Source organism: Etheostoma spectabile, chromosome 9, assembly GCF_008692095.1.
Source record: "Etheostoma spectabile isolate EspeVRDwgs_2016 chromosome 9, UIUC_Espe_1.0, whole genome shotgun sequence".
Lineage (NCBI taxonomy): Eukaryota > Metazoa > Chordata > Actinopteri > Perciformes > Percidae > Etheostoma > Etheostoma spectabile.
In genome coordinates this window covers 17,669,273-17,681,631 of record NC_045741.1, presented here as the reverse complement: position 1 = coordinate 17,681,631, position 12,359 = coordinate 17,669,273, and the positions used below count along the sequence as shown (strand labels likewise).

General features: G+C 42.8%; 1 protein-coding gene across 9 annotated transcripts in view; it reads left to right on the top strand.

The window, feature by feature from the left end:
• The window catches only part of ephb3b (eph receptor B3b), a 61,368-nt gene that overhangs the window by 21,061 nt on the left and 27,948 nt on the right, over window positions 1–12,359 (top strand). For all 9 annotated transcript variants that reach the window (XM_032525519.1, XM_032525513.1, XM_032525510.1 and 6 more), the window contains exon 2: window positions 7,641–7,705. In XM_032525519.1, coding sequence (XP_032381410.1) covers window positions 7,641–7,705 — 65 coding nt within the window. The remainder of the gene's footprint in view (window positions 1–7,640; window positions 7,706–12,359) is intronic.

Genomic DNA, 12,359 nt, shown 5'->3' with positions numbered 1-12,359 from the left:
GGATTTCTAGGAAGGGTTGTAAATGAAAACTTGCTTCACTTTTGGTAAAGGTTGAAGCAATAGTTTCCATGTTAGGTGATGTAAACATCCCATGTCCCTACAGAAATCTGGTTATGTGCCCGTTTCCTGTTGGTGGTTAAACACTGGCAGACCTGATGCCCTTAACATAATCATTTGCAAATGAGGAACAGGCTTTTTCAAAATTAAATATATGTGGTAAATTTAACATCAAACCTTATAAATCATTGCTACAATGAAGCAATACTTCTTTTAAAAAAATACAAAAAGGGTAAAGTTTTTTTTGGCAGTGACAGTGTCCTAGTTTACTGTAATTGTAGAAGTGATATTTCCATTTGAGATGATTTTGCATGTTTGTTTTCCAGTAAGAGGTGAGGTAAAGCACCAGTAGCCCTAAAGGCCTACCTATAACAAGGCCAAACATCTCAGTGTTGTAAAACCAGCTGGATGTGGGATGGCCCCTTCAGAGGAATATTTCAATGGCGATTGAAACCCAGTAAACATGACGTCATGCAGGGAGGCATGGCTGTAAAAAACAAAACAAAGGTGGTAATTTCTATTTAGACAAATGCCCCGAACTCTGTTATTAAGTCACCACCGTCTGCATCAGCAGTTTTGTGGAAGCGGCACAAGGACACACACACACACACACACACACACGCACACGCACACGCACACGCACACGCACACACACCTAAAGATAGCTGTGTGTATGTTGAGTAAAGCAGCAGGAAGAGACATAAAGATAAATGTGGAATGTTATAGACAGTGAACAAAAGCTTTCACAATCATTTCTGAGAGCAAAATGTTAAGTGCAGCTCTTACAGTATGGGGAATGAAGCGGTAACTTAAAGGTTGCAGGTTCAAAGCGAGCTCAAGTATATAGCTGAAAACCCTTTGTCAGTCAGCTGTAAGACTGCATGTCTCAGGCAATCTGCTGTGCTGTTATAACATCGGTACTTTGGTTTAAACGCAAACAATGACAAAAAAAAGTTGCTGATCGGATCAAGGAACATGAACAGGAGCAAAGATGGCACTCCTGATAAAATGCAGACAATCACACTATCGAGGATTCCCATTAAACCTTTCCAGAATACGATTTTTGAAGGTAATCTAAAGTGCTTGTGTCAGAGAGCAAGTAGCCAATAAAACAAGTGCTAATGGCTCACCCCAACCGTGAATGTGTGTGTGTGTTATGTTGTCACTACTGTTGATGAAGGGGCTTTGACTTATTCAATAGCAAACCGAACACAGAGCCATTCAATGAACCAATGGGACAATGCAGACCGCTGTGAATGCTGGGTCTTGGGTAGGGTGAGGGGTTGGGTGGTTAACTAGGAAGTTGGGGAACAGAAGGGACATCATTTGCACATTCACACATACAGATATTTGGGGGAAGCTGTAGTGTGTGAAACTTCATCTTTTAGGATTTTCATTGAAGTCAGGAAGAAAATGTAGTTAGCTATATTGACTTACACTAAGTTAAACTAAGTTATTTACAAAGTGAAATAAGCTTGAATTTCTAAGTGACCAACATTACTGGAAAGCGACTGATCCTCAAACCCAAAAAGATTCTGCAGTAAACAAATCAAAAGCTCCATTTTCAACCACTTATATTTTTTGCATACGTCAATGACCCAAACAGGCACACGTACGATCACTCAAACTCATTATAGCAAGACGCCGGCTTTGAAAGATCCAACATGCACACATGCATGCACACAGTCACATATGCACACACAAACACAAACACACACACACACACACACACACGCACACACACACACACACACACACACACACACACACACACACACATACACATGGAGGCACACCTGGTTTTGTAGACAGCTGCCCTTAGGGCTACCTGGTCGTCAGATTCCCTGTCCTTTGTAATTAGAAGAGTTAGTGAGAGAAGGGGTAGAGAGAGAAAGAGAGAGATGAGAGAAAGACTGCGAATGAGCGAGAGAAAGAAAAAAAAAGGAGGGGTTAAAGACAAAGAGGCCCAGTCCATCGGCAGTACAGGAACTAGACTAGACTTCATGAGCACACTCTTGAATATACTCTGCACTCTTGGTAAACCACCTGCACTAGCTTACATGTCCTCCTTGCTGCGATCAAAGCTCTTTTTTTCCATTTCAACAGCTTTGCTCCGTAAAAACTCATCGTTGTGTTTGTTGTTGTTTATTTATCATATATCCCGGAGTCTTCGGGTAAAAGCTGCTTGTCAGAAATTGCCTCTGCAGCCATGATGGGCCAAGTAGACTGACAAAAAAATAGAATATGGCACACTGTTACAACCCAAATAGTATTCAGCCCCAAGGTATCTCCAGACGAGGAGAAAAATAATTGAGGGCAGGGGCCCAGCGACAAATGCAGAGAGCAAAGACTTGCGTTTGTTAGACTTCCCCATGTGAAGCGATGATACAAGCATTAGACTGAGTGAGAGGGGAAAGAATAAGAGACAAGCAGAGAGAAAGAGCGAGACAGAAAGGTGGAAAGAGAGCTTATTTCCAATGCATCAACTGCGTAACCCTTTTAGCGTGCACACACATCACAGACCTCTTGTGTGACAGGCATTGTGGGATGACTGACAGCGAGTGGTAGCAGGGTGAAGTATGTGTGAGTGTATGTGTGTGTGCTGATGGGGAGGGGGGAGTGTTTTGTCATAGGCGCGAGTTCGTTCAGGAATTCCACAGAGGAATCACCTCCTTGGCCTGTCCATGTCGCTGCAACCAATTACCGTGTGTGTGTGTGTGTGTGCGTGTGTGTGTGGGTGGGTACTCAAGGGGAGGTCTTGCCATAAAATGGAGGGGACTTCTCCTAATCATCGCACTCTGGACCCGCACAAAGGCAAAAAGGCTGCTTGGACAATTTGAATGTGAATAGCATCTCTCCTCCTGCTCTCTGTGTCTCTATTCGACTTGCTCTGCCTCTGCTGCACATTGGATGACAAAAGCGGAGCCAACAAAGATAGCAGAGAAAGCAATCAGGCTAATAGTGCTAATAAGTTGAGCGTGGGGTCCTCGCTCTCAATGTTGACACATTTCACTGTTTCTGTGGCTAAACAGAGGTTCAAGTGTTTGGCAACCAGACAACATCGTATTTTAATGGAGTGGCTACCCCATGCCAGGTTGCTATGTGCTTGGTCTGTTTGACTATAGGAGAAAATAACAAAAGCAACTCGGAGGAGAGGTGGGGAGCAGATAATTAACTACTGGAGAAGCCTAAAGGGAAGGATTTCGGGAAAGGAGTCAATAGCGGGGGTTTGAATTTTTTTTTGACAGAAAAACATGTCCGGCTGTTGTTATGTTTCATTGATTCAGCAGTTAATGCTTGCGTGAGAAGAAGCCATTTTGTTTTGTGTCAAACATGTCAGCTTTTCTTTAACATTAAAGACATTGCTCTGCGACTCTGATACAGTCATATCTCCGTGGTTTTTGAGACATATCTTTTAGCTCCCTCAGTGTTTGCTTCAGGTACCTTTTAGTTGTCATCTGACGGGGTCACGCTGACAAAGACAAACATGGTAAAAAGCTCAAAATAGACGGGGCAAGATCCAAGCTAAATCCCTCACCTGTCTTCTCCTTGCGACCCGGGGACTTAAAGCCCTGTGAAATGACTACACATTCCTCTCTCTCAATAATGGCCCTTCTTCCTCTTTCGGCCTTTTTTTCTTCTTTTAACAAGTCTGCTTGTTTGAACAAAGAAATATTTTAAGAGGCTTGTAACTGTGGGTGCTGTGTGTGTGTGTTTGTGTGTATGTGTGTGCATGTGTGTGTGTTGCATGCGGCCATAGGGATGAATGCTTCAGTGCCCTCCCCTGTTATTAGGCCTGCCCTGTCATTACTGGATTAGAATTTAGGGGTTGGCTTTGCGTGTGTGTGTGTGTGTGTGTGTGTGTACACATGTATTCGCTTGCATATGATTTTTCCAAGTCTGTTTGTATTTCTGCAATGTTTCTCACACAATCACAGTTTGCAGAAAAAAAATGAACGTTGACCTTGATCATAAATAACACTTTACTAAGGCAATCCTCAGGTTACTCAAACAGTGACTTTCTAATTGAATAGTCTTTGTGAGTGGTAGGAGGTGGAAAAACAATCCCCTGTACACTGCACTTCACATCCATCACATCACAGCGTGAAAACACAAGCACAGATTTAGAGATTGGCAAGAAAAGGGGGAGGGAAGAGAAAAAGACAAATGAAAAGAGGTCAAACCTATAATTTCCAAGTGGAGGGAAAAGGGGAAAATAGTTAGAGAAAGTAAGACGATGGGGAATTAGATCCATCGTTTCACAGGGATGATGACAAAGAGATTAAAAGTAAATGAGAAAAAAAATAAGAGTGCGTGCAGGGAAGATAGATTAACCAGCCTTGTGTATCTGTGTGTCCTGATCAACTGCTACCTCCCACATCTGCATGCTTCACTCTCACTCTGTGTGTGTGTGTTTTACGGCAGTAAATTTGCATGTTCATTTGCCTGATTTACTCTCTTTGTTCTTTTTTTCCCCTCTTACCTAAAATATTTCCTTCTCTCATTCTACACTTCCAGGATTTGAAACGGTGAAGTAAAACATATAGAGAAAAGGCAAACGAGAGCACCGTCGTTCTGTACAGGGGAGGATCTTATAGTCACACAATTGGTGTTTCTCCCTCAACTCGTCCGTCTGGTTTTCTTTCTGTATTTCTTTTTTTTTGTCTCTCTCTCTCTCTCGACCGGGCCCATTAGGCAAGCCGCCAGATGGCCTTAGAAGCTTTCAAGGGTTGTTTGCTTTAAAAAAATACCTTTCTCTCTTTAATCTGTCTTACTCTGCCTCCCTCTCATCCTTTATCCTCCATATAGCAGAGGTTTGTTGGTTTGGCACACAGACGGTTGTTCTTTTGTGCGTGGGCATATGGCACTTTTTTCTGGTTTGTTTTGTTCTCTTTATTGTTTGTGTGCGTGTTTTCTGTGAATGTGCAGGTGTCTGAATTTGCTGCACAGTCATGCATATATGTGCTTCTATTGCCCAATTTGCAATTCACACACAATTGTGGAGGGCAAAGACAAATGAGCCTAACAGCCACCCATATGCACGCACACACTGACATGAGAAGGAGCGGCCGGGTTAGGTTGGGGTCATCCAGTGCTTTTGCTCTGGCCCATTGACTCTGGATTGGTGCTCCACTTTGGGCACAATATAGAGCTTTGCACCGAATACACACACACACACACACACACACACACACACACACACACACACACACACACACACACACACACACACACACACACACACACACAATTACATTCTGACATATTCATACAGACAAGCACAGACCTGGTAAGTTTAAACAATGCAGATGGATCGGGAAGGGTTACTGCTGCACATGCACTCCCGAATGATCCACTAAACTATTGATTCAGACTGCACATCTGTGTGTGCATTTTGCATATCTCCCTTTTTGCTCTCCAGCTCTTGTTCTTTTTCTCTCATCTCTGTCTTTTCATTTTCTCCCCTCTTTGAATCGCCCCGTCGGTCATTTTCTTTCACTGTGCTGTCATTTCCAGCAAGGTCAGCTCTAATGATAAGCCTACACAGCACACACAAGGACTAGTCATAATAATAAACACAAGGCGGCAGAGGTGTATAATTTCCACCACAGCAGCTTACCTACCTGCGTAGCTGTCGGTAACATGCCCCAAATCACACACTGTCATAGTGTGAGTCAGGGGAAGTCCTGCTGCTAATATGCACTGACACAGTTTCTGAGATAAAAACACTACTAAGCCCTTATTTGCTCAAGAGACAAATGTGGTTTGTTGCATCTGGTTACAAAGAGAGCGCTCAACAAAAGCAGAAAAATGTCATGATTTGTTTAAAAGCATTTTCACTATCAGCACAAAGAGAAAAACCGAGACTGACGGACGAGAAAGGGACAGGATTTTTTGAGACAATGGATGCGAGCTAGATTTGACCCAACACTGCTGCGAGTACATGAAATATAGCAGAGCCACTCCCAGAGAGACAGTTATCGCTGCCTGACCTGTCTCACAGTGAAGCATCCGGACCATTTCACCTGAGGGCAACAATCCAAAGCTACATTTGAAATCTGATTGTATATGTTTTTTTGCACAGGAAAATATTGCCCTTTGGCAGGAACTCTTCTGGAAGTCATGTTTTCTCACCGGTGTAACAGGCATACATACACATGTCAAAGACACTGTCACTCAAAGCATGGGGGGGTGGAATTCAGTGGGAATTCCTAGCTGTAGGAACATGCCGTCTCTACAGTGCTAGACATAATTCACAAAGGGTCTCTCTCTCTCTCTCTTTGAGGGTATTTGCACTTGTCCCTGCTGGTGCTTCTCAATGCAGCAGTGGTTGCAGTAGGTATTTGGAGAAGAAACTGTGAAATCCCGGGGTTGACTCTTCTACTTTGCTCCCAAGTACCATTTCCTGTCAACTTGCCAGGAGAAAAAAAATTCTAAGAAGTGGGAGAAAGAGGCAAAGAAACCCTCAGAGATGGTGATAGAGTTGTAGTAACCTGACTTCTTCAGGTTCATGCCTTACAACTGAGGCAAGAAAAATGGAACAACTCACCCTTCCCTTCCATGACCAGGCACGGTTTAATCTCATTTTCTGGCAGTGCCATTTCATCATCTTTTACTATCTTGTAGAACAGCACAGCGGTTGAGATAATAATGGTGGCTGTATGCTGTGCCTTGAGCGCCAGGTAGTAAAAGACTCAACATTTATAGTGTTCCTTCCCAGCTCTCACAAAGCCGGCGTCTTTGCCAGTAGAAACAAGAGAGTGGAAAGTGCAGAGGAGAAAAGGGATTTGCAGGAGAGATCCCTGTCCACCATTTTGTGCATTTGTGTGTATTTTGTACGTGATGTGTGTGTGCTTTGCTGTACAACAGGCATAAAACTAAGTTGTATGTGTTCAACTATCGACAGAAAGTAAAGTGAAGTGTATTGCCAAGTGAAGTGTATTGACCTCTGTTATGCTCAAGAGCTGCTCTTTTGTGACACCTAACTTTATTACCCCCCTCTCGTCATTCAAGTGTTTTGGGTTATATATCTTGTGGAGTTTTACAACCTGTAGCTGTGTGTGTGTGAGTGTGTGTGTGTGTGTGCGTGTGTGCGTGTCACTGTGTGTGTGTGTGTGTGTCTATCTGTCGCTGGGCCCTGTGGGAAGCGGAACCATTTCTCAGCAAGACTTCGATGTTGTTTCCTTTCCCCTGTTTAAAAGCAACATCTAATTGAGACTAATTAGCGAGACAACGAGCTGCAATAAAATGTCATACAATACCTCACAGAGATCCCCCACCTAGATCTCTGACTCACTATTCCACTGTCTCTTGGTCTTGCTTGGTCTTCCTGTCACACCAGGACATACAGTACTTCTTTGTCTAAGTGCATATAATATCGCTCTAATCCCGCGCTTCCTGTCATTCAGTTATTCACCCAGTTATCTGAGAATAACTTTGGTCAAAGCCTCTTATCTCTTCGTCTATTCATTTTACTAGTTTTATGACATTGTTGTAAAACTGTTGAAAGTTATATTGATTTCCTCTTTCACCCTTTTCCTCTTTGTCTGATCTGGTTGTTTTCTTTCTACTATCGTTCACAGAGACGCTGATGGACACGAAGTGGGCCACGACCGAATTAGCCTGGACTGCACACCCTGAGACCGGGGTGAGTTTACTGTGCACCGTGTGTGTGTGTGTGTGTGTGTGTGTGTGTTTGTCTTTCGGTGTCCATGCAAAGTAAGACTGATTTATTAATGGGGACACATGGTGGAAGAGACGAGGGAATTGTGTACGCATCATAACTACATTCACCTTTATGTTCATGTGTGGACAGTAACTTTGACTCTTTCCTGTATTCAAGGGGTACATCCAGTTTTTTGTATGTGTGTGTGTCTGCATGCCTTTTGGAAGTTTAGACCTTCATCAACAAATCACTCAACAGGATATGTTTTGGGATGCGCTTTTTAGGGGGTAGAAAAAGATACACCCAAATCCAATTTCATTGACCCGCCTAGTCACAGATGTTCCTTTCCCCTTTCACCAGTGCACTTAAAACATGTGAAAACAGCAGCTTCCCCATGAACTAACTATTTATACACTGAAATATTTCTTGGCGTTGACCCATTGCACGCCCCAGCATCCAAATCTACAACACACAAAGTGCCACTGACAGCCCCATCTTGCTTTCCCATGTGGTCTCCACAATGGCCTCAAGAGGAGCAAAAAGAGGTTTGACCCCTCCTCAGCTATTCTTCAAAGACCCCCAGCTCTCCTCCCCTCGTCTTTGTGTGGCCTTCTGACTTAGCCCTTGTGTTTTGAAAGGTAGTCCCCCATTTTTGTATGTTTTGTTTTTACCCCAACACACTTGCATGGAGATTCCAACCCAGCTGGTTGAAGTCGCCCACCCCCCCTTATTCTCCCCTTCCTTTACTTCCGAGTAACTAAGCACTAATGAAGCCAGACACACTAGCCACCTCAGCTGCAACAATCAGTTCACAGCCTTCAGTGCCCTCCTTCCCTTAAGTCCTTCACTCTTCCGATCCGTTCATCTTCCTTTACCTCTCTTTGCCTCCCGCCTCCCCCTTCCTTGTTAAGCTACAATGCAGCAGGGATGTTCCCACCGGTCCAATGCAGATTGGCATAGAAACTAAAAAACGCCTACCTGTTTCTTTTACAAGCAAACCCACAACAGATGCTCCTTTTCAAAAGATAGACATGAAGTGGAGAACCGTTTGCACTCCAGAGTTTGCACATTACCAACCGAAAGACTGGAGATGAGTTCTTCCCCTGGCAGAATGTTCCAGACGGTGGTTGTCCTTGAGTTATCTTTCCACTCTGTTTTCCTTCTTTTTATTTTCCTCTTACACAAAGAAATCGATCCTCCCTGTTGTCTTTTTTCTGTCTTTATGCACAATGCATTGTGTGTGTTTATTTGTATGCTTTTGAGGTCTTGCAATAGGAGTGTCGCAGCCTATTTTTGTTAGGGGTGATGACGAGTGTTTAAGAGAAACCAATACGGTGGCTGAAAGGACAAACAAAACAACATACTAAGTGAGCTGGAAGGGAGGGGAGAGCAGTGAGTCTAAGATTAAGTAAAGTACATAGAAATGTCCATGCAGAGAAAGCGAGAGATGAGAACAAAAATCTATTTGTAAAAAAAAATCTTAGAAAAAGACCCAATCACACTCACCTCAGAGTACACACACTCTCCCAGGGATGCTGTCCAGCTAAGTCTGAGTCACAGCATCTCTGTGTATTTTCTTGGTGTTGCAAAACATACAGATACAGCATCAGACATAAAACTTCACAGAGAAAACCTGAACTGTCTATTTGTAATAGTGGATCCAAAGACAACCAGCATATAAGTGCTAGTAATGCTACCACACCTGGGGCCCTCTCTTGCATCCAGTGCAGCCTGGCGCAAAGCCTGACGCGAGTGTCTTTACTATTTTAAGATTGTCCAGCGCCAATGTTATTCAAACAGCAAATGCACCTGCGCCCATCATTGCGCCCATGGGCGTGCTGGTCTTACAGGGAGGTGTGTTCAAGTAAATTCTTGGCGTATTGCTATCTTGTGGCAGCAGAAAGTGATTGCGCCATTAACCAACAAAAACCTGGTCTAAAGTCAATAGTGCAGCACTTCATTGTTATTTTAACAACGCATTAGTAAAATGTGCCTACGCTTGTGCACAGCACACACACATATGCTTGTCACACACAAACAGGGAACAGCAGCACACAAACATGCAAAAGATTACATAAAAATATATTATGGTGCAAATCCGCCATTATAATAGCAATGTGCCAAGGTACAAACGCGCCCTGCTGTTAATGGCAATAGGAGATGACGCTGATTGTTTTTCTGCCGTCAAACTAGTAAAAGTGGATTTGGTTACACCCCAAACGCACCTGCTCCAAAAAGGGCCCAAGGTGTAAAAAGTGTGAAAGCCATTTTGGAATGTGTAAGAGCGTGGACGTGTGTCTGCACCTTGATATGTGGTTTTCTCTGTCTCACAATTTGCATCTGTCTGTAGGTAGCCTGTAGCATATAAGCATAAAGTCTCATGTCTCGGTCTAGGTGTGTGTATGTATGTGTGTGTGGACACCTATATTGAGCTGCACTCGTGTTGTTGCTTGTATTTGAAATTTCCACTATGTCTCCCTGTGTTGTGTGTGTGTGTTTATTCATATACCGTATCATTTATCTTTCAAAACAGATGGGTCATGAAAGGGTAATTCCCCTTTATAGCAAGACTTCCCCAGATCTGGAATGACACCCAACGGGTTTTCCATGACCATACACTAATAACAATACAAAGTTAGCAAGTTTGTTGAGATAATAACTATTCTTGGTGTATCACTGTCTGCTTCACAGACCCCCAGCATGCTAAAACATGTTATGAACAAGCTAAAATGTCCTCAAAAGTAGCTTTAGAGAGATTATTCATACTAACAACAAACAGAAAAAAGCCTGTTTGGGCTACAGCATTTCAACTAATCCCTAAAGCTACAGTAAGTAAGTTGCCATCAAGGTTTCTAATAGTTAATGTTCACCTTGAATTCATCTAAGGTTCATGAATGAAAAAAGTTGCCCATGAAAGCCACTGCAGCACAACCTGTCTCCTGTCTCTATTCATATCTGTTTGTTCCAAAGAATTATAGTTTAGCCAAAATATTGCAGAATTTATTTTTTCAGCAGGCCTTTGGACCTTCAAGGAGGGTACGTCACAGAAGCATTGTTCATTGTCATCTGAAAGTATAATTTAAAGCTTTGATTCGATGGAGTCGATCGCAAATCTTGCATAATGATTCATCTTGATGGAAATCAATGCCAAGAAACTTGGCCCTTTTTTACATGACCTACTTAATTCATTCAGGCTTGGTAAGCAGGCGATCAAGGTGTTTGGCCACTGGTCATGTCTCGGGGGGAATTGACCTTTCTCTTAACACACGCATACACAAACAGACGCACACCTATATACTCTCAAACAAACACACAGAGATATCCACACTCAGGCAGATAGACTCACACACAAGCACATTTAAACAAACACACAAAACCTCACGCACACCCACAAACATTTGGCTGTATTGCTCTTTTGCAGTGGGTGATTTATTACGCTGAACTAAATACCCATTGACACTTCATGCTTTTAGCCATCCCATTGACCTGGTCGGTGATTATCGATTCCCTCTGGTCGCTTCCTCTTTCGCTCTCGCCGGGCCATCGTTTTAATGCCATGGCCTCCAGGGTCTTGGATGAATAGCCTTGTCTCCACCACATCCATATCACAGCCTCAATTAAGGTACCCAAGAGCTCAGATAGAAACAACTGGCTCTGGAGAGAAACTGGTGCCTTAATGCCAGAGTTTTGAGACAGTCAAATGTTCCGAGGCTAACTTTGGTCCTAAGAGTGCAACCATATTTAATTTGTTATTGTGTCTTAGCAAAATACTTAAGTATTCTAGTGTTTTAGGGTGGCAGGGCGGCTCAGTGATATGAAAGATCATCATGTAATCAGAAGGTCACAGGTTCAATCTCATGATGGATACAGGTAGCAAGTCCAATAACAGCCATGTAAAGTAGTACAGACTTTTAGCTGAAGCTGCACTCAGGCTTTTCATTCCTTTGTCTAGTTTTATTTAGTTTAATTTAATCTTCCTCCTCATTGCCTTTTAAATGCTTTAATGCATTGACATGCCTTATGCAAAACACTTGTTTGAAAGGTGCTATGCAAATAAACTTGCCAGGCCTTGGTTTAGGTAAAGAAAAAAATGCATGTTTGTCTGATAGGAAAGGGGAGCAGATCCCTCAGCACACACACATGCATGCACATGCACTCACTCAAGATATATTATACACGCAGGAATCGCTATTTGAAGTGAAATGATTTAATCGTGGTGTCCTCATTCGAGATTGAAAAATGCATTAGATTACAGTGCCTAACAGCTTTTACAGTCGAGTTTGCTTGTGCTCATTTAATGAAGCTGGTAATCAAAGTTTAGAAAATGTAATCCCATTTTATCCTGAGTAATTTACCCCCTGGGTACTGTAGTACCATTGAAAGATGTAGAGGAGTGTAAGAACCAAAAACTCACTAAGGTTAACCGGCATCTTCATTAGAGGACGTTACAATCATTGCTCTGTAATTGAAACGTAATTGGTTATAAAGCAATGTGGCTGCTATTTCCAAACAGATATGAGGTAAACATGCTGCGGTGGCTCTGGGGTAAGGAGGTGACAGGTTGCCGTAATTGAGATGAATTTGCAGTCCTAGTCACTGGGTTTTTACACTACACTAACCAGAGATTAAAAATGTA